The following is a 21,473-nucleotide window of genomic DNA, read 5'->3' as shown; positions in this document are numbered from 1 at the left end:
TGGGAGCTGGTTTCCCAAAGCATATACAGTAATGCCTGTGTTCTGACTGGATGTCTCTCTGCTCACTCCAGATTTTGAAGAGTCAACTTGAGGCATCAGGTTGATTCATCCATTATCATTGCTTTCCTCAGGTTGTGTCAGAGCTGTGAAAGTCAGATAGCTAGTCAGCCTGAGAAAGGAGTGAGAGTATTTTCGGCGGCCACTGCCTGCTCCAGCTGAAGACTGTCTGACAGGGCAAATGGGAGGCTGAGCAGCTCCCTGCCTTGGCTCCTAACAGTCACTAAGTTTACATGCACAAAATATTCCAGTTTTTGCCCTTATTCCAGAAAAGAGTATTCCTATGAAGCTGTTTACATGGCTGATGAAGATGAATATTCCACTAATATTCCTGTTCACATGCAACCGTGTATACTCCAATTAACATTATGACGCATGTCACATTTGGAAAAAGGCTTAATTAGTTAGGTATACCGAATTCGGAATATTTTCATGTTTGGAATAATAGTGGAAAATTTGTGTGCATGCAAACACACTGAATGAGAGAAATGTTTGTTCCTCATTTCTATTCCTTCATCTGCCTGTTGTTAGCACACCTGGCTGCTGGTGTTTCTTCCCACTCTTTTTAAACTGCCACCAGTTAGAAAATGCTGGAAAATTGCTCATTACATTACACCCATTTACAATATACTGGCAGATAAACCGCTCTCTGCATCATGCCTATTGTTTTCAGTGAAATTATATGAAAACAATCAATCTTTTTCCACGCTAACTGTGTTAATATGAGTGTGGCCACATGGGAGATAGACTTAATCAGCAGAATTAAATGATCAAAAGAGGAAAAGAACTGCAACAAGGCAGCAATTAAACCCCTTTATCTGGAGTCTGCAAGGTTTAACCCTCATCACAATCAGCACACAGGCAGAGTGCTGAAACAAGCAGCTGCAAAGCAAGTGTTTCACTTGGCCTGAATGCAAACACATCTGTAATGACTGAGCAAATTCTGAATCATTCACAATGAAATATGTCAGTCTTATGCAGATTTGAGAGGATTTCTGCAGGTTACATCACTTCTACTAATGGCCCCAGGAGGAGATGTGTACAGTATGTGATGAGCATATCATTAATAGATCATATTTGCATTTCAAAATAGGTACATGAAATTGAATGGCACACTTTTCTTTGCAGACATCCTCCCTGAGAAGACATTAAAGTACTTGGCTGGGGAAAAAAAAAAAAAGTTCACCACAAGTTATTACGCTCTCCATCTAGTCTCTTTTGCCTCAAGCACTTAGAGCTGGCTTTCCCTAAGGGTTGAAAAGCACTAAGATTTCTAGTTTTTTTTTTTTTTAACTAATGAAGCAAAGCATTGCTTTCCTTGCGGAAAGACAAGAGGGTTCTTGGGGGAAAATGGTAAACCCTGAGCTACTCTTTTTTTAGGGCAGTATAAGAGGGGCTAAGTTGGTTAAATATCTCGCCTTAAAGTGCTGCTTGTTTTTATTAGACCATTGAAGTGAAAAAAATTGAGGATTTCTGTGAAAATGTCCATAGCTGCCTTCTGTTTTTTCCCCCCACCTCCTTGTGCACAATCATCTTGAAAAAGCCTGCAGAGGCAACTTTAGTGCAAAATTAGTACAGGGAAATTTGCTGTTTGACCACCCATTGTAATGCTCATCCTTAGAGTTTGGTTTATAATTGTGCAAATAATCTAAATCTTTTCAAATATGTAAGTCCTCTAATTAGCAGACTCCGGTCCAGGCCCTGACCCAGTAATGGTTCTGCGCGGGCTGCAAAACAGTTCTAAAAACTTTCTATAGTGTTGTGGTTTGTTGTGGCTTTTGTCTCCATGTCTTGTCCAATGATGTGTGTTCTTTAACCAACTCAACCATCTTGGCCAAACAAAGCGACTGTAGCAGGAAGGGCTTGTATTCAGTGAGAGAGAGAGAGAGAGAGAGAGAGAGAGAGAGAGAGAGAGGCAAATGTGGGAGAAATAAAAAGAAAAGGCCAAAGATGGGTTAAAGATAAATGTGTATTGTTAAAAATAATCACTTTGTTTCTCATCCAGCAAAACTGATGTGTTTCTGTAAAGTTAACCCAGTATTGCAACAGGCACTTCACTGATAGACCCAGTGTTGTTCAGATGAGGACTGAAGGTAGCATTATTTTTATTATTTTTTTAATTTAATTTTATTTCTATTTTTAAAGGAAACCCATTTTGATACTTTGATACTGATTTTTTTTTTCTTACTTTTACAATGTGTCTAATGTGAAAATGGCCAGGAAAGTGACTTACTTTTGAATTGTACTTGATTATATTTTATACACACACAAGAACCTCAGTACTAGATCCTACATATAGGCCCACAAATCACAAGAAAAGTTTTTACTCAAAATTCCTCTCCAACCTTTGGTGGAAGGAACTTTGATATATAAGCAGACCTCCTGAAATTTTAATTGAATACCGCTGCTGTAGTGTCTAATCACAGAGGGGGGCACTCAGCTCTTCATGGGAGCAGACAACAAACCTACAGCCTTCAAAGTGGATTATACATATATACGATAAACTACAACACACTCGAAATCTTCATACAAAACCCACTGATGCGTTGTGCGCCAAGTGTAGGTGGTTTGCTGCTGAGGAAGGAGACTTAAGGATGCAGATGCTTACAGGTAATAACCGCATCATTACTCACTCTGCACGAAGGGCTGTCGTTTGCTCTAGCTTCCCGTTCTCACATTGGAGTCTTACACCTACATTTCAGTTTTGTTTTATTTGCTGACAGGTGTGTAAGGACAGAAAGGTTAGCCAAGGTGAGATACAACTGAGAGTGGAAAAGCTCCAGCAGCCACAGTCAGATCCCAAAAGCCTCCTCGCTCCACCAACTAACCAATGACAGACAACTCCTGAATCTTAAATAACAGCCCATAAACACTGAATCATGCATATGTTGTAATGGATTCTCTTAACTTTCTAATTAGCTTGAGTCATAAAGTTGGAGCGAGCTGGTTGTGAGTGAGTCCAGGTTCAGCCTCGTGCAGCCAGACGTTTCCCGCAGGGGGGAGAAGGAGGCCTGCAGCGCCTGGAGGGAGAATGGAGCGGGGAATTACGACCTCCTAGCAGAGGTTTTGCTATAATTTATGTGTTTATCTAAAAAGGCACTTACATGGTGAGCTCCCACTGTACCACTGCACTCCACACACTGCTAAGCCAACCAGCATAATGACTGTCAGTAGATTAGAATTGGGTTAGGGAGTTACTACCTGTATATATCCCTAATTTGATGTTAATCTGTGGTTTAATTGATTGGGACGGGGGGAACAGTGAGGGAGGATGCACACAGGTATTGAAAAAGCTCTTCTCTTCAAGCAGCAGGTATTATTACTTTCCATGACCAGCTGACACTCGGTCTGTGTGTTAACAAGCACGCTGGTACTTTCATCTCAATGTCTTCATGTAAATAATGTAAAAACCTTTCTATACCTCAGTTGAGGTTATAAACCTATCATATTGAGGTGAATCGTATTAATGGAGGGTTATTTGTGCCAAACACTGTATTCTGTGCAAGCTTGCCCATGTGAGGTTTAAATTGCCAAACTATATACTTTAAATAATGTAAACTATAGGGAAGTTAAAACTGGCAGCAAAAGACACACTGAGAGAGTGATCTGACTGCACTTTAAAACAGGAGGGGAAGGGGTGACATTGCCTATAGGGGAACAGGCACATGACAGTCCCAGTGTGTAAGGATCAATTAAAATGTGAGTATTAATAGAACATTTCTGTGCTGTTTATGTGAAGAGCTTAACTGATTTATTCTTGTAAACAAACGGGAATAGATTAAATCACAGAGGGGGTTGTCAGTGTAATATGATCCTACAAAATGATAAATATGTATCCAAACAAGTCATTTAACCTCATTTTAATTTTAAAATTGCACTTCTGAATTTCACCTGAATGAATCTGCTAGTGTGGTGGTATACATTTCTATTGTTGTCACTGCAGTTTCACTAATTTCCATAAGCAAGTGACAGTATCATCGAAGAAGATCACTCAAACTATTTCAGCAGTATTTTGTTCAAAGAAAATGTGATTGTCTTGGAAACATGCGGCAATTATTGCATCTCACTGGTGGCGATTTCTCGGGGAGAACACGATTTTGAGGCAGACTTAATTGTTGAGACTTTTGTTGCTGTGAACCCAATAGCCTTGCAGCTGTGTGAGAGAGAGATGATGAGGGGAGCCAGGAGAAAGGAGAATCTGGCTCTGGGTGGCTTGCGGTACACACACACACACACACACACACACAGACACAATGAAAACCCACTGAGGGATGAAATGGGAGAGGGAGCTGGGAGTGTCACTTCGCAGCTTAAAAACAGAGAGGAACAGCAACTAGTGTCCAGTCCAGACACCGAACCAAACTCCTCTTCTTCTCCTCTGTTATTTAGTCCTCATTCCTCCCTTACCTTCACTCCTGTTTACTCCTTGTCCTCCTCCTCCTCCTCCTGCTCTCCCCTCCTCTCTTCTCCACTCCCATCTGTCCTTGTCTATCTGACCCCCCCCCTCCCCTCCTCTGCTGCCATCTCCCCATCCCACTAATAGAGTCCTTTAAATCCTCCTCAGATATCTGTCTCTGTTTCACCTCGAATGTTTAGCTCGGGCTCAGCTTTGTGTTAGCTACAGCCTTTAATGCCAGTGGTCCCACTGCTTCACACATCAGTGGTCCCTCTGCAGGATATCAGCCAGGTCTGTCTGCAGAATTTTGATCGCACGCTACTTGGTGTATTATTCTGAATGCATTTTGATCACGCAGCATTTGGTTTGCTACCCTGAAAAAAAAAATGTGCAAGAATGGATGTGATAAACAGCTGTTAGGCTTGATCAACATCCCTTTTTTCTCGTTGTCAGGTGATAACCTTGTAAATTGGTTCATGCTTCCCTGCAGACACAGATGTAACTGAGGGGGTGTGGACCCGTAACCCTCGTGTATCGGGTGTTCACGCTTCTCGTGTTGTCATGGTGGCTGTGATCCTCAAAATGCCATGCGTTTTGGAGGCGCTGTAGAACAAAACCACTATCCAGTCGCTCAAAACGGGAAGACAAAGAAGCAGAAAGGGAATATTGGGTTTCTGTTCATGTCTCGGCCAGAAAACATGGATTGACTGATGATATAGTTGCTGTTGCTCAGTGAAGAGAGAAGACAGATCTGTTCCTCTTCCCCCACAGGAACTGGCAGCTGTCAGTCTATCTTCATGATCCTTCATAGAGGAATCATACAGGTGGCGATACTTTCTCCCACCTTCTGAAAGCATCTCCTCGAAACTCTCCGTTTTGTTGCTGCTAATGTCTTTGGTCCGTCCAAAGTAAACAGCAGGTCTTCCGATTCATTCCCGCCTCCCCACCCACATCTTTTCTGCTTCTCCACTCAGCCCATCATCACAGGAGCCGTACGTGCATCATCGCAGTCGCCGTCTGCCTACTATTGCATCCATGTCTGCAGGAAGCTTATATTACGCTAAATTATGGTGATTTTCATGCATTTACTTTAATTGAAGGATTTCAAGTTCTTCTTTAGATTTAAGTATATAATTGAAATAATTATCATAATGATTACTGGCTATTGTGTATAATGATGATACACAAGTTCCTCATTTGTTCATTTTGTCTGCATCTTTTGTGCGAAACATTCACTGCTGTGGTTTTTCTGCAATCAAATTGTGTGAGGGCGGGGAGCTGTGTCCTTCCCTATGGAGTTTGAGTTTCTGTAGGTGGCGCTCTTTTTTCTTTGTCTATTCAACCGTGGTGGCCATCACTGCTCACCAAGTTCTACTGTGTTTATTCCAAAACAAGCTGGAAATGTGGAACATCACTTCCTGTGAAGCAGAGGAGTTTTCCCAAAAAAGAGCTACCTCACACCAGACAGACGGAGGGTTTAAAACAGCAAACGGGAAAGCTTTGATGAACTGGATATAGATTGAATCACCGCTGTGTTACATCAATTAGTGATAAAGAATAGCAAGAAGGTGATTTATTTACGTAAAAAAAAAAAAAAGTCCCCTCACATTAATAGACACTTTTTGCCACTAATGACCAATCCCCACTGCTTCAAGAGAGTGACAGAGAATAGTGACCTCAGCAGAGCGTGACCGATTCTTGGACCGATAACAAGTCATCTGAAATAATGACAGGCCCGTTTGATGAATGGGCCCGTTTTTAGGGAGGCAGACATCTACTGGGAACTGGCCTTGGGCAAATACAGAATCCCACAGGTCACAAAGGCAGATGGATGGACTGCAGTTCTCTGTCACTTTTATCGCTTAACTACTTGTCCCTGGATTAATAAATCTAGATTCATGACTGGCAGCTCCGGGCTCACACCACCAGCCACCGCCACCTTTATGTAACCTTGACTTAATCAGATCCCATTCATGACTCCACTTCTACTACACACATTTTCATAAATGACACTAAAGAAGAAAAGTGAGGGTGATTTATCCCCTGCTACTTTCCCCTTTCCTCATGCTGTCTCCCTAAGATCCCACCCTCTCGTGAGGCATAAAGGACAGTAGGTTTTGCCGGGAAATGTCTCTCACATTCACACCAAATTGATTTTATTCAGAGGTTTATGTTCTCTCAGTACAAACCACCAGCTCATTGAAAAGTAATAAATTCTGATGAGACAGGGCTGTCGGCATATGAAATAGGCAGCCAGGCCCAAATTTAAATCAACTCCTTTCCCAGCATATTTTTTACCAGATTAATATCTGTCTGGCTCCGGATTGGGGGAGATGAATTTCCTGCACTCAGAGAACAAAACAACAACCTTAAAGTTCCCTTCTGAGCCTCGCCTAGTTGAATAATCAAATGCATCTAAAGGTGCCCCACAGTCTCCACCATCTGAATGATGAAACACACCTCAGCGTTGCCCTGCTGCTTCCACCGGCTCAATAATCAAATTGGAGAGAAAATGGCATTTTCGGTAATTTGTTAGCAAAGTGCAGCTGCTGACAAGTGGCTGCAGTGTTGACCTGAAAGTGCATGCTTGCCTCAAAGCAAAAGAAATGTGATTACTTGTCCACTGTAGGAGGCAAAGTGATACTACTAGTAATTTCAGCATGATGTGTGTATGCGTGTGTGTGTGGGTGTGTGTGTGTGTGTGTGCGTGTGTGTGCATGTGTGTGTGTGTGTGTGCGTGTGTGTGTGTTGGGAGTGATAGAAGGACAGCATTATGGTTATATATAACCTGAGAGATCCTCCCCTTGGAGCCTAATCATTTAGTGTTGCATGATTCATTACCTGAATGAACACACATGCACACACACACACACACACACACGTGTATACACACACGCTCATTATGAATGTTGCTATATTGTCGTTCATGAGACTAAACACGCTCCACAGGTCCTTAATCATCACAAAGAAGACAGAGAATGACAGCCCCAAAGAGGAGAGATGGTGATGATGTTGTCATGCAGAGAGAGAGGGGAAGAGTGTGAGTGAGAGAGAGAGAGAGAGAGAGAGAGAGAGAGAGAGGCAGAGAGAGAGAGAGAGAGAGAGGCAGAGAGAGGTGGAGGGGGTAGTTGAGTGGGAAATTGAGAGAAACTGTGTACAGCTGATGAATGAAATGATTAGCGCCTTATTAGACTGAGAAGTTTTCATTGCTTAGAAAGTACAATCTGGACAGAAGACAGTTCATTAAATGGATGATATATGGTCTGCAAGGAGTGAACTGGCAAGGAGGGCCATTGTAGTGTTTCAGTAAAAACTGCATGTTGTGATTTGTCTCATGGTCTCAGGCTCCATACGGCAGCCAGTATGCGTCCTGAGACAAAACAGCCAACCTGTTCAGTTTGTGTTTGGATCCCATTCACTGTGTACCATCGACGCTCCTCTTTCCAACAGCTGTTGTCTGCCAACGCACATCTCATGTGATCAATACAGCTGAGCAATTACAATACCTATCCATTAGTACATCCATCCCTCCACCTCAGTGCAGGCACGTCAGGCCTGCTATTGAACATTTTGTCAGCTTGCCTTTACAAGCAGACGAACTGACAAAGAACCTGTTCTTATTTACAGCAACAGCCGAGGAGAGTACAGTATTTACAACAGGGAAGCCTGATTCAACACTCAGCCACTGGAACAATTAACTAAAACCCCTCAGGAGGAAAATAACAACTAAAATGCACCTAAGGACTCCCAACAATGGAGGGCGGGGTGGAGAGGTGTACAGCCTTCTGCTCTAATTACTATCTATCTATCTATCTACCTATCTTTCTATCTATCTATCTATCTATCTATCTATCTATCTATCTATCTATCTGGCTGGCTGCCTGTCTGTCTCTCTTCTCTTCAAAATCCCCCACACTTCCTGCAAGGCAAATTCTCTCCCCTGATCCTTTATAAATTCTCTTGTGTATCTGTTGAATAGCAAACTCTTGGCTGATTCCACATGCCAAGTGACCCCTGCGGCCAGGAACCTACTTTTTTTGGACCTCTTCTTAAACCCCAAGTATGAAATAAGTGGAGCTTAGGCGCTGCGCCAAAAACTCCGGCAGCAGCGGCACAACAGCATCCTCCTGCTCCTGCTCCTGCTCCTGCACCGCGCTCCCATCTCCACGGATAGACCACAGCCTGGCACAAACACACAGGCTCCCTCATGAGAACACATCAAATGCTGGAATTGCTAAAAATAAGAACGCAACGCATGGGATTCGCTTTCTTTTAAAACTTGACACCCGTAAATCCCCAGAGGACGTGCGCTGCTTTTCAACAACAGCCCCCCGCGGTGGTCGGATCAAACCCAGCCAAGTGTTTTATCCACTGAATTCACACAATAAACTGCATGAGCTACTTCTCCAGAACTGGAGAAACAGGTCGCCGCTCACATCAAGTCTTAGCGTGCAGCCCAAATGGCTCCCCGCTGTGTTTTTTCATGCTGTCACATTGGGAAGACGTGCGCTCCTTGAAAAAGTGTCTGCTTTCACAAAATGAATGAAAACTAGAAGAAGAAGAAGTGGCGATACTTTCTGATGGAGAGACCTAAAGGGCCCACTGGAGTAACAAAATAACAACCTTGTTTAGAGATTGGAGTCTCTTAATTTCATAGATGATGAACTTAAGGTTTCCAAAAATATATATTTATTTGGCGTATTTTTATTTTATTTTATCTTATTTTATTTCACATTTTTAACGAATCCATTTTAAATAGCAGACTGCACTTCTATTGCCATTTGAATGTATATTTTTTTAATAGTTTCTCATATGTATATTTTTCATTGAACCTGTACCCCCACTTAGTAAAAGACTAATCGACAGACATGTGTCACCAACAATGACTCATACCCCCATGTCTGCCCTATATAGTGGCCGAATGATGTTAGTGCTATAATAAACGGTGGGGAGCCGTTTCAATTAAACAGCAGCACAGACATCCTGCACTTTGTCCCGCACAGACCGCGCTGCTCTCCTTCAGCTACAGCGCAAAGTGCCGCTCACCTTCTCCACTTGTCCCGTAGGAGCCGAGCAGAAGCAAGGCGATCTGTCCAATAATCCCAACGAGTCTTTTACTCCCCAGAGGCATGATGGAAGCGACGGGATGCTGCAGACTATAACAATCCCGCCTGTCGGAGGGGAGAGAGACCGGGTCCTCTTCCTCCTCTTCCTCCGCCTCCTCCTCCTCCTCCTCTGCTCTCCTCCAGCTCCGCTCCTGGGAAGCCGGTGCGCTGCGCTGCTGCCGCGTCCGCCGGTGCAGTACTGTGCAGCGGAGTGCCGGTGCCCAGTGGAGAGAAGGATGCGCGCAGACTGGCTGCTCTCCGCCGAGTGATGGAGGGAAGAGAGGGTGGAAGAAAAAAGGGGGGAAGGGGGTGCCTCTACTAGACTGGCACAGGTCCGAGTCCGGCGCACCGCCCCCACCCTCTCACATCCTTGAAGAAGTCCCTAATAGTCCCAAACTGAGGGCCACAGAGCCCCTAGGGGCGCCCTGGAGGGGGTTCTCAGCAAAATGAGGAGCAGTTCAGTTTCACTGTTATTTCGCTCAGTAAGTGAAACGAGAGAATATGTAAGGGTGGCTGCACTGATAAGAGCCTCTCTATAGTAGATCATGTAAAGACATTTTCTCAGATGGGGCTCTTTGCAGGGACCAGGGATGTCAGAAGGAAAAAAAAAAAAAAACTCGCGAAAAATTCATTGCACCAACACATTCACACAAATATCAAATATATTTTGATATTCAATAAGATATATATAAAAAAAAGATTTTTAGATTTTAAAAAGATTAAAGCATAAAATAATTGAAATATTTCACTTTCTGGTGGTTGCCTTGACTCATGATGATCACCAACTTGAGGTCACATGTTACCCAATTCACCACTACATCATGCTTGGGAGACAGTATCATGACATTTGACTGCATCCTTTTCCAATCCTAACTGATGTTTTCTCTGAGTCATAGCGTGAGACAAAGAATTTTCTTTCATCCATTTGCAATGTCAGTAAGAGATGAATATTTCCTACTGGGCACAGGCAATCCATCAGTCTTTGTCACTGTATAATGGGTTATGTAAAGGTCAGTGTGCTGTGAAACCTGTGTGGTGTTTTTTCACGCTGATGTATACACGCATGAAGTTACAAATGTATGAGGTGTGTTCATGCATTGTGATGGTTCCTTGAGCATAAATTGACTTTTAATTTTATTATATATTTTTACTCGAGCAAGTTTCCACAATTTTTTTGCTTATTTCATCATCAGAAATTAATCACAACTCAACACTAACAGTTTGCATAATTCAACGTGTTTAAATGGTATTTTTTACTTTGTGATTGGTCAAGAATCAATCCATGCTAACCGAAGTTGAAGAGGTAATTAAAAGGCACTGGAAAATTATCTTTTGGAGGTGATCATCACAAGACAACAGGCACCAAAAATGCACATTATTTAATTTCTGCTTTCTCCTTAAAACACTCCGTATTCATGTAGCTTGTTTTAACTCAGTCAGCCTCTAGTCAGCCTTGGTATAAGGCATGAGGACAAAGATTCTCAGACTTTCTCTAACACATAAATATTCTATCTTTGTTGAAGGTTTGTGAGTTTTATAGGTTTTTGTCACCGCCATGTTCAACTTCACCATGTTTCTGGTTGGTAGGACAAGTCCTCAGCAAGTACAAATAAGCTCCAGGCTTGCAGGGAGTCGAGGGATTTGTTAGTCATTCACTTCAGTTACTGAATACCAACACTAGATATTTTCTATAACCCAGGTGACATGATCCTGAAATATTAATAATAAATGAGTGTTTGCTTATCTTGAACAGAAACTTATTGTTTCCATGTTTCTGGATGGAAAATGGAAATGAAAACTATTTTGCTAAAGAAATAAACTACTTTGGCTGGCTCCAATCCAATCTGATATTACATATTTGTTTATCTCAGTGAAAGATCACAGATACAATTATATAGGATTTACTCTGTTAACAGGGTTATGAACATCAAACATCAAAAAAGTAGACTCCCCAGGAACCCAGTGACCTTTCAAAGCTCATTTTTTATTGAGTTTCAGCTGTAGGAGACAGTTGGGAGACAAGAAAGATGGGAACGGGAGTGACAAAAGGACAAACGCTGAATTCAACCCAGGGACCTCAGAGTAACGTGGCACCTCAGCCAAATGAGACATCAAGACACCCTGGAGGTGCCTGTTTGGAGATTCTCACCCCTGTCCCGCTCAGCGTCTCTGCACACTACCAGGTCTGAATATGTAAGATCTCAGACTGATGAATATTCTAGTCTGATACAGCTCATCAGTCATTTTGATGCACTAACTATAGATGAAATGCCTGTTAGGATGCATGGCGCAAAGTACTAAGACACTTCATAATTAGCCATACATTGCCTGCATACATTCATTGACTATACATGAACATTTCAATTGCAAAATGAGCTGTCCACCCTTTGAAAAAGTGGTACCTCTGACAGAGTCACTGATGGTACACATTGAAACAAACTATTTAATAGTGCATGGTAGGTAATTTACGTTCTCCTAGACATAGTATGATGAGTTTTTGTTTTAAGTTTTGTTTTGTTTGCAAATGATGACTTTGTATATCACTCAGTGCCACAAGATTTTAATATATAAAATAGTTGTACATTTGCATCCCATGGTCGCACAAACTGTTACCCATAAACTGATTTTACACCAAAAGACTGACATTACACTTAACATGTATACCGATTTTACTGGCTGATTTTACTCACCTACAAATATTTCTGATAACACAAGGCCAAATAATGCACCGGCCTTAACAAACAGGATTAAAGACTTGTTTGCCCTGAGTGGTAACCCTGAGTAGTTTTCCCTATGAACATCAGCTGTGGTAGCACTATCAGGTCAGCCTTAATAGTGTTCACCTATGCAGGCTTTGATCCTCGCTCTTATGTTGTTTCCTATCAAGGCCATGTGTTGGCTGCCATTGATCTTTGTTAGATGGCCGTCTTCAAAGGGTTAGGCAGCCAGTGAGATGAGGTCTCCTCTCGCCTTCTTCCATTATGAGGAATCCCACGTGATCGAGACAGGGTTATAAACAGATATAATCGCTCCATCGACTTCATGGCCTCATTTCCCAAATGGCGCCTAGGGCTAAAATTGTCGCTGAATTCGTCTTATGAGACTTCTTTTGCTTACAAGGCATCAGAGCAAAGTAGATCTACATTTTATTACATCTTCCAACAGAGCTGGACAGTGGTTGTTTTTCACCCCATTCCAATTTGTCTGTTTTGTTTGTTTGTTTGTTTGTTTGTTAGCAGGATATCTCAAGAATTCATGAACAGATTTGCATGAAAGTTGGTGGAAAGGTTGTTTTTTGGCCAAAGAAGAACTGATTCACTTTTAACAGCAATTGGCCAAAGTGGGGTGAAACAGTAGGCATGGATTCACATAAAAACACATTTTTAACTTCCGAACAGATACACATAACACCATGAAACTGGTCGTGTCTAGATGGTAACCCCAGATTTGTGAAACTCATGCAGATAGGGTTAAGGATTAGGTTATTAGATTAAGATTAGGCTTTGAGCAGAGTCAAGCATTACTGTGCTGAATGTGTGTGTGCGAGAGTGTGTGAGAGTTTTGCAAATCTAGGGTTACCATCCAGACACAACCCTGAATCTTTGAGGAAAGGTTGGTCGTGTGGCAATCTCTGACTTTTATGAAAACCCTTCTAGGGACAGGTGTCGTAAATTAGCATCTGCTACAAACACTATGGCCCTTGCACTGGAGAGCCATTTTCAGTTTGTCTATGAACATTGTATTAGCCCTATCAAATAAACCATATGTAAATGAATAAATAAATATGGAAGAACTGATTCCGTTTTAACACAACTGGCCAGAGGGGGTAAGTTGGTGGGAATTTTTAACTTTTTGGTGTATTTTTTGGCATATATTTTTGCACCACAGTTGTTTGAGCTGCATTCTGAATATACAAACTCTGCCTTTATGCCATCTTTACAAAGACATTATCCACTAATGTAATGCGGGGAAATCAGTGTTGTGAAATGTTTGTGAATTCTGTGCAATCTCATTTTGCACGACCTCATAAGTAAATATAACAAAGAGAGAGATTTATTTGTCTATGCACAGTCATGCCTGGCGCAAAGGGACTTTATTTTATTTTTGTGTGTAAATCTGGATGGCCACGCTCTGGCCAGTGAATTTTCACAGGCTGCTTTACTGTACCTCTGGCATTAATGCAAGCCCTTACTGCTGAGACAGAATGGGTTGCATCATGCTTGGTTCATTTCTCCACTGACACACTGCGCTGCCAATGGTGATGATGGAGCTGCTGCACTATCACATTCAACAAAGCATGTATAGTAAAGAATGATAGCTGGCGACAAAAATGAGAAGAGGCACAAGTTCATATGAAGTAAAGAGCACACAGTATGTAAAGAATAATGACTCAGAACAGACACATGAGTGAGGCGCTGCAGGAGGAGGCAGCCGGGGGATTGGGTCATATTAACCCAGTGAGGAGAGTGCAGAAGTGACAAGGGATCAAACACACACATACACACACACACATACACAGCATGGCCGTTACCCCTCAGTGCCCGTGTAACAAACTGCACATTGAGAAATCAGTGGACTATATAGTGGCAATATCTGCTGTCCTGCCAGGTGAAATCCCTTTAAACAATAAAACCTTGACAGACAGAAACACTGACAGAAAGACGCTAAGCTTCAAAGGGCTCTAGTCATTTGAGCCTCCTCTCTCTCTCTCTCTCTCACTCTTTCGTTCTTTCTTTCTTTCTTTATCTCCCCAGCTTTTTTCACCCAAGGACATTTCTCTTCTCTTTGCCCTCTGTGACCAGCAGCCAAACACTGAACCACAGGAAATGGCTGGAACTTTTTTCATCCGTTTCATTGACTTAGTTTAGGTGTCCTTTTTGTACATGCACATGCACATGCACAAAATAAAAAATATAACTGCGACACACAGATTTTGCTTCCACAGAACATACCCGGTTTTATTGGTGTTTTTTGACAGCGGGCTTAGCTGTTTGGAGTGCATGCATTTGGTCATTATGTTTCATTAACTTAAGCTTTTTAGTTTTCTTGAAGTTCACTTGGTTTTCTTTGAGTTACCAGTTCCTGGGGTTTGCTGCTGGAGTTTTCCGGCAGGCCAACAAAAGGAGTCCGAGCTGCATCAGATCTGCTTAAAATGCTGCTGACTGCCAATTGGACTGCACCAAGTTCCTCCTGCATCACGGGCAGAGCAGTAGTTGGTCTAGTTTGATTTTTTTTATTATGCTTTGACAGCTGGATTTTTGATATTGCTGTTTAATCATTTTTCCTTAGGTAATATTGTGTTGTGCTATGCTGAGAGGCTTTGTCGTTACTGTAGTCTGTTTAAATGGTTATGTCTTTGTGTGTCCCCCTGATCAGCCACTGTACGTTTCCCTGATGCCTCAGTTTGTCAGATCAATTTGTGCTGTTCAGTTCCCTTCTGTTTGGCCTTGTTCAGACTGCCAGCCCAGATCCGTTTTTTTGGCACATCCAGGTTGTATTCAGATTGATTTAGGAAGGCCTGGACGGCAAAAAACCACATGGACTGCAGTTTTCACAAATCACCGCATTTGAAGGCAGTTTGAAATGTGTTCCCAATCAGATTTCTACAGGTGTGTGTGTGCGTGTGTGTGTGTGTGTGTGTGTGTGTGTGTGTGTGTGTGTGTCAGTGCGGACGCTCTGGACGCCCAGATCAGATTTCAAACTGTGTTTTTTACGTCACTTGCAATGCAACACACAATGATAATGTCAAATTCAGAGTGATGGAAGGCCATTACAGCAGAATCCATGCTGCTGCTAGCAGAGCGGTATGGACGACAACGCAGCTGAAATAAATTGTCTGCTGGCACTTTGGGGAAGGCTTAGGCCAGCGCAGGTGACACCTCCATCATTACCACAGCAATGCAGATAGGCTGGACGTGGCTGAACACACAAATCCAATCTGATCACTTGCAAATATTGCTTGTCTCAACAGTGCAGACAGTCTGATTTGAGAAACAAATCCTGCAGTCTGAGCAAGGCCTTTGTGTTTTGGTTTACTTCTGCTATGCTGACCTCTTTTATGGGCCCATTATTATTGTCACAGGTATTTTTATTACTTTTTTTGCTTTTTGTATGTAAAAACAAACATATTTCCAAAAAAAAACAAAACACCTGTGTCTCTCTGGTCTACCAGCTTGGTCCTTGACACCCACTCAATACTTTCGAGGTAGGGGAAACACATTTGAAAATATAAAGGAAAAGTCCTTTTCAACAGAACTTTCTATTTTCATAGATGGGAAATATGATTATTTGTTGCCACATCTGAAAGATCTGTCAAAACTGCCTTACAATCATGAGGAAGAGGAAACCACATGACAATTGAGGTGTGAGAAAACTCATTCCTCTCGTATTGTGAATATGTATCTTCTCATCTCAGCGGGCTCGTCCGAGACATCGCTTACATACTGCAATGAAAATATCCTCCCTTTCTAAAGAGTATACAAAGAGGTTTTGTCATACCTGTTATCGCTACCAGGCCATGTGATAATGAATAAGTCATGCAAATTTTATTCCCTAATGCGTTTTTCATTAAAAGCAAAACTCAAAGTGGTACAGAAAAATGATAAAGAACAGGTAAAATACCATAGAGAGGGGAAAAAAGAATTAAAAGAAATGGGGTAAAAAGAAATGGTAGGCCATTCAGTACTTTGCAGAAAATCCATTTCGGCACAGAAAAGTTTTTTGGCCTGTCTTGAAAGAGCCCAGTGTCTGATCATCGGCCAGTTTCCTCCCCTCCAGTGCAGCAGAGCTCGGTGCTGCTGACAGGAAGGAGCAGGCTGCTGCCCGACCTGAGGGGGCACAGCGACGTTTGCGAACAACTTTAGTGTTCATATCACATCGCTCCATTCACACTAACTCATTTGTAAAGGTTAATCTGGTGCAGATTAGAGTTTTAGTTCCACAAACTTTTTTTTTTTTTTTTCAGAGGCATAGCTGTGGCTCTGAAGGTAGAAATCCCATTGGCTGGGCTAAACCTCAACGGACAGGGCCAAAAACAAACAAACAAACAAACAAAAAAAAATCCTGGCTAAGCAACGTTAAAATGAAACCCAAAGAGAAACCCAAAAAGGCAATGGGATAGAGAAGAGAGAGCTAATATTGTAAAAAAAAAAAAAAAAAAAAAAAATGACACTCTAGCCATGTTATCTGTGTCAGCAGATGGTTGTTAGTTGAGACAAGGAACACTTGCGCAAACACAACTCAATCTTTTGTTTCAGGGTCATGTGTTTCAGGTTGGGACACAAAAGGCAAATTGCTGGTAAGGAGCAACATCCAGAAAAGACAAAGATATAATTTTGCTTGTTCCAAATGACAGTGGTTGCAGATTTTGAGGAGAATCTGGCAGAATCCATTCGTACCATCTTTTTTTTCTCTCTGTATTTCTGTTTTATTCGATAGTGATGGTGGAGAGACAGGAAAGGCAGGGAGAGAGAGAGGGGACGACATACAGCAAAGGGCTCAGATTTGGAATCGAACTGCACTCTGCCAGGTGAGATCTTATAATCTTTTTTTTTTTTCTCTTTTTAAACTCTACACATTCCTGCATGGCTGCCATTTTTAAATCCCGTTCTCCAGTGTAACAAGGTCTGAATTTCCCCTGTATGGAAAAAAAATATGTATAACCTCAGACTGAACCTGCAGGAATCAATCTAGATACATGTACTTTGTAAGCAGACAGCTTGCACAGCTGAAGAGCTTTAGTCTGTGCAATGGGCCGTAGTCACCCAGCCTGCAGAATTCATGAATGAAATGAAGACGTCATTGTCATTTTTATATTTTGTTTATAATTTGGACAGAACTCCCTCTTCCATTCCAGTTTGCCAGTCTGCCAACTTGCGCTGTGGGTCTTTGGCTCCACCCACTGAGGTTTAATCAGATTGTTTCTGCCACCAAAGCAGCGGCAGCAGCTCAACTCAGCTGTGATGCAGAAGGCAGAATTATTTGTAATGTGATGAGATGCTGTACTGATCCTCATCCAGACATTTTCCTCCCCTTTCAGAGAGGTCAGAGGTCAGCAGCTCAGCGCCTCAAGAGCTCGTACCGATTCAGCGACTACCAAGGTTTCTAACTTTAATTAGCTCCAAATAACTTGTTCCTCTTGTTTAAACCTGTGTAGAGAATTATTTCCAAATTTGCAGTCAAACAGAATTTGAAAGTAACATTTGCAGGCGATTTTTTAATCCAGAGAACAGAATCAAGCTGCTGAGGTAAACGTAGCATCTAGTGAGTACTGAATTTTTTTCCCCCACCTGTTGTTAGCTCTAGTTAGCGTAGTGCCCATGAGTCTCAGCGGACTCTGTGAAAATAATTGGCTCATTTATCCAGACATGCGCTGCACTTAGATATTGAAATATTTTGTGCACATTAATATGTAAACAAATGCATGCTCACACACTTGGCTGCTCTCTTTCTCCCCCAGTCCCTCAGTCCTTCATGCCGTCGCTGTTTCACTGTGTAACACAAACACCACACACACACGCACACACACGCACACACACACACGCAAACATATGCTTACGGTAGATGGAGGAATTTCTTTTTCTCTTTCGCCTGCCAAGCAGTAAACCCATTCAAAGCTGGCATTTGATTTCAAACCATTGAGTCCTGCAATGCCAGCTCCCAGCTGGGTGGCTAGCTCTTTATTTCCGGATCACATCACTGTTGTTGACTTTTCCTTCCTCCTGGCTATTCCTATTTATTTAGTTTGCCCAGTAACGTCCTTTAAATAGACGAGATGGGGAGGAGCCAGGCCTTTATTGTGGCCAAGGGAACGAGAGGTGGAGCCAGAGCACAATGCTGCTCCGTAAACTGCTCACAGGCACGGGAATGCCTTTCTCAGTGCAATACATCATGTGCACTATAGAAGAAAGAAGTGTGTGTATGTGTGTGTGTGTGTGTGTGTGTGTGTGTGTGTGTGTGTGTGTGTGTGTGTGTGCGTGTGTGTGAGTGAGTGTGAGTGTGAGTGTGGGGCAAAGAAATCCCCTAGAAATATCTGTGTGCTTTTGCTGATGTATACAATTTGTATCAGTCCTAATTAAACCTTTTTATCTCTGGTTCGAGTGCTTACTTTTAGTCGGGCCATTTAGATCTCACATAGGTTTTGACAAGTAAACATGGGAACACATTTAAATATGGGATTAGTCAGTGCTGAATATTCATGCCGGTGCAGTGCTAATATTTTCAGTACAGTACATTTACTCAGGAATTGCTGGTAGCTCTGCATCAGTGGATTCACTGTCTAAATATTGATAGGAAATGGAGGTTATTTCACCACAATGTCCTTTATGGTCAAGTTGATATCAGATGATGAAATTTCATAAGTGGAGTTGCTCAGGGGCCAGTAGTGGTTGTACTGGCCAGCTCCCAGGTGTAATTGTGTGTGACTGTTGCCGAGAAAGAACATGCATGCTCAGCAGCCCTTCCCTGTATAAATAAAGTTATCTAAATACAAAGATAAGATCTTATAATTCACATGGACGGACTTGCCAATCGTTTTCAGTGTTCTCAGACTGTAGGGCAAATCATTTGGCAGCAGCAGCTGATAAGACAATAATTTGAGGCTTTATGTTCAGTGTGCCCCATCCAGTCACTGCTGCTGATATGACAGCTTAATTTGCTGGTAAATGAAATGAATCGTTTTGCTTTGCAGCTGTTCCTGAGCCACTCCACCATCTCCTGCCTTCTCCTCTTTTTTTTTTATTTATTTTTTTTTTTATTTCACACTCCCATATTTATTTTGCAAAACAAATGGAGGCAGCCAAGTGATCAATGCACTCTTACTCCACTTTCTATTCACAACATCTGCTACTGGATGTGTGGAGTCTTTGGCAGGCCATTTGGCTGAAAAAAATAAATAAATAAGTAAAATAAAAATCAGTGTCTCCATCGCTGCTGGCTGCTGGAAGTACCTCACCACGCCATAGATGTATTATTCATTCATCCATTTTCCATACCCCCTGTCTCCAATTCAGGGTCACAGGGGACTGGAGCCTATCCCAGCATGCATTGGGCGGAAGGCAGGGAGACATCGTTGACAGGTTGCCAGTCCATCACAGGGATAACACACAGACAAACAAACAAACAAACAAACACAGGCAATCACGCTCACACTGACACTTGTCAACAGTTTGGAGTCTCTTAGCGAGGTTTGGACCGCGAGATGGAATTCAAACACAAACACAGGGTGAACATGCGAGCCCGGCGGACGGGCGAAAGCTGCATCTAAATAATGAATCGTGTGAAAACATGCGAGGGCTTTGTCAGCCGTCGTGGAGCTGCTTCATGTTTCTGTCCAGTCATGCCTTGTGATGGAAACAAACACAGCCTTGAAGGTGTTGCTTTATAAGACCGGATTTACGAAAGAAGGTCAGAGAGGAAAGCAGATGCAACAGTCTATGAAAGTGAGATCAGTATTCATGTTTCCTCTGCTTTATCCTTGACACATTTGAATATCATAAGCCTACAAACAACACCTTTCTTAATCCTGTTCGTTTCTCTTCTAAGGAAGCTCACACTTTTTCATGAAGCCACACACACACACACACACCCTCTCCCTCTCTTTCTGTCCCCTCATAGATATAAAACCCTCTTCAGCTGGAAAATAAAACCTGCTAATAGCTGCTTGAATGGGTTCTCTATTCTAACAAGAACATTGTAAATCCCAGTGGCTACAAGGATAATAAACACTAACTACAACTGTTTGATTTAATTCATTAAAAAATGAGCAGTGTTTGGTGTCAGCTGGGTGTATTTAATCTGCGCCCATTACTCTCCTCCTCCGGTGACAGTTAATGCCTCTGATATGAGGTATTTGCTTCCTTAGAGATTACAGCTTTCTTCCCACTTTGCTGATATTAATTACAGATTTGCGTTCCTTCCCGAACCAATCTGACTGTATTGCCATATTGAACTGTTTCCACTGAGTTTGTGAGGCACATAACATCAATTTAGCAAACGAAAGACAATATCCTCTCAGGTGCTCTATTGATCAGGGCGCTGCAGTTACTGGAAGCTTCACGGCTTTCACCCCGGCTGAAAATGCAATTTTCTCTATTTTTATACATTAGTAATCTATTTGTAGAAGTAGGAGAAACCGTCTCATTAAATCTAAAAGTAGAATTTCATTTCGCCCCCTTAATTAAAAGATTGTTGAGAGGAAATTAATCAGGCTCTAACCTGTGAGTTGCTGGAAAACGGTGTCTCTACTGTAGTGGAGGATGAAGAGGAGGAAGAATGAATCTTTATCCCATATGTTAGCAGTCAGGGTAAAGGCTGATAGCACAGCAATAAGGAAAGGAAACAAACAAAACAAAAACACTGCAATTATTTTGACAGATATTACAACTGAAATGTAATTCCCTGTTGTACTGCTCATGTTCATTTTCACATCATAATTTCCATTTTCATTAAAAACTATTAAAATTATATTTTTAACAGCGGTCTGAACCACAGGAATTAAATTGGGTAATTCAGTTCCGTTTCTATGGAGCAAACCCCAGTAAAATATAATTTTAATAGCTTTTTTTCAACAACCATAAACCAATTAATTAAACCAATTCAATTTCTTTGGTCTGTACCAAACATGTTGTCTTGCATTTGGAGAATACCACCAATTTCTCAGCATCTCTGCAGCACCACAGTACTTCATTTTAATGGAATTTTGTTATACATCTTAGCTTTATCAAAAAGAAAGAAAGAAAGAAAGAAAGAAAGAAAAGCCAGCTCCTGCTATTTGGATTATGCTCTTGGCCATATGTAAAGTTTGGTCATATTTTTGATTAATTGTTGAGCCTTATATCCAACTAGAGAACCAGAGAAAACAGTACATCATTAGATATAACCATGCACATGCATTTATATATATTTTCATTAAACAC

At 41.9% G+C, this 21,473-nt stretch overlaps 1 protein-coding gene across 1 annotated transcript in view; it reads right to left on the bottom strand.

Moving 5' to 3' along the window:
• The window catches only part of LOC115357998 (contactin-associated protein-like 4), a 107,563-nt gene extending 97,979 nt beyond the window's left edge, over positions 1-9,584 (bottom strand). The window contains exon 1 of the mRNA XM_030049766.1: positions 9,500-9,584. Within this exon, the coding sequence (XP_029905626.1) occupies positions 9,500-9,584 (85 nt within the window). The remainder of the gene's footprint in view (positions 1-9,499) is intronic.
• Between the last annotated feature and the right edge of the window lie 11,889 nt (positions 9,585-21,473).

This window comes from Myripristis murdjan, chromosome 4 (assembly GCF_902150065.1).
Source record: "Myripristis murdjan chromosome 4, fMyrMur1.1, whole genome shotgun sequence".
NCBI classification, from domain to species: domain Eukaryota; kingdom Metazoa; phylum Chordata; class Actinopteri; order Holocentriformes; family Holocentridae; genus Myripristis; species Myripristis murdjan.
This window is presented reverse-complemented; position numbering and strand designations above follow the sequence as displayed.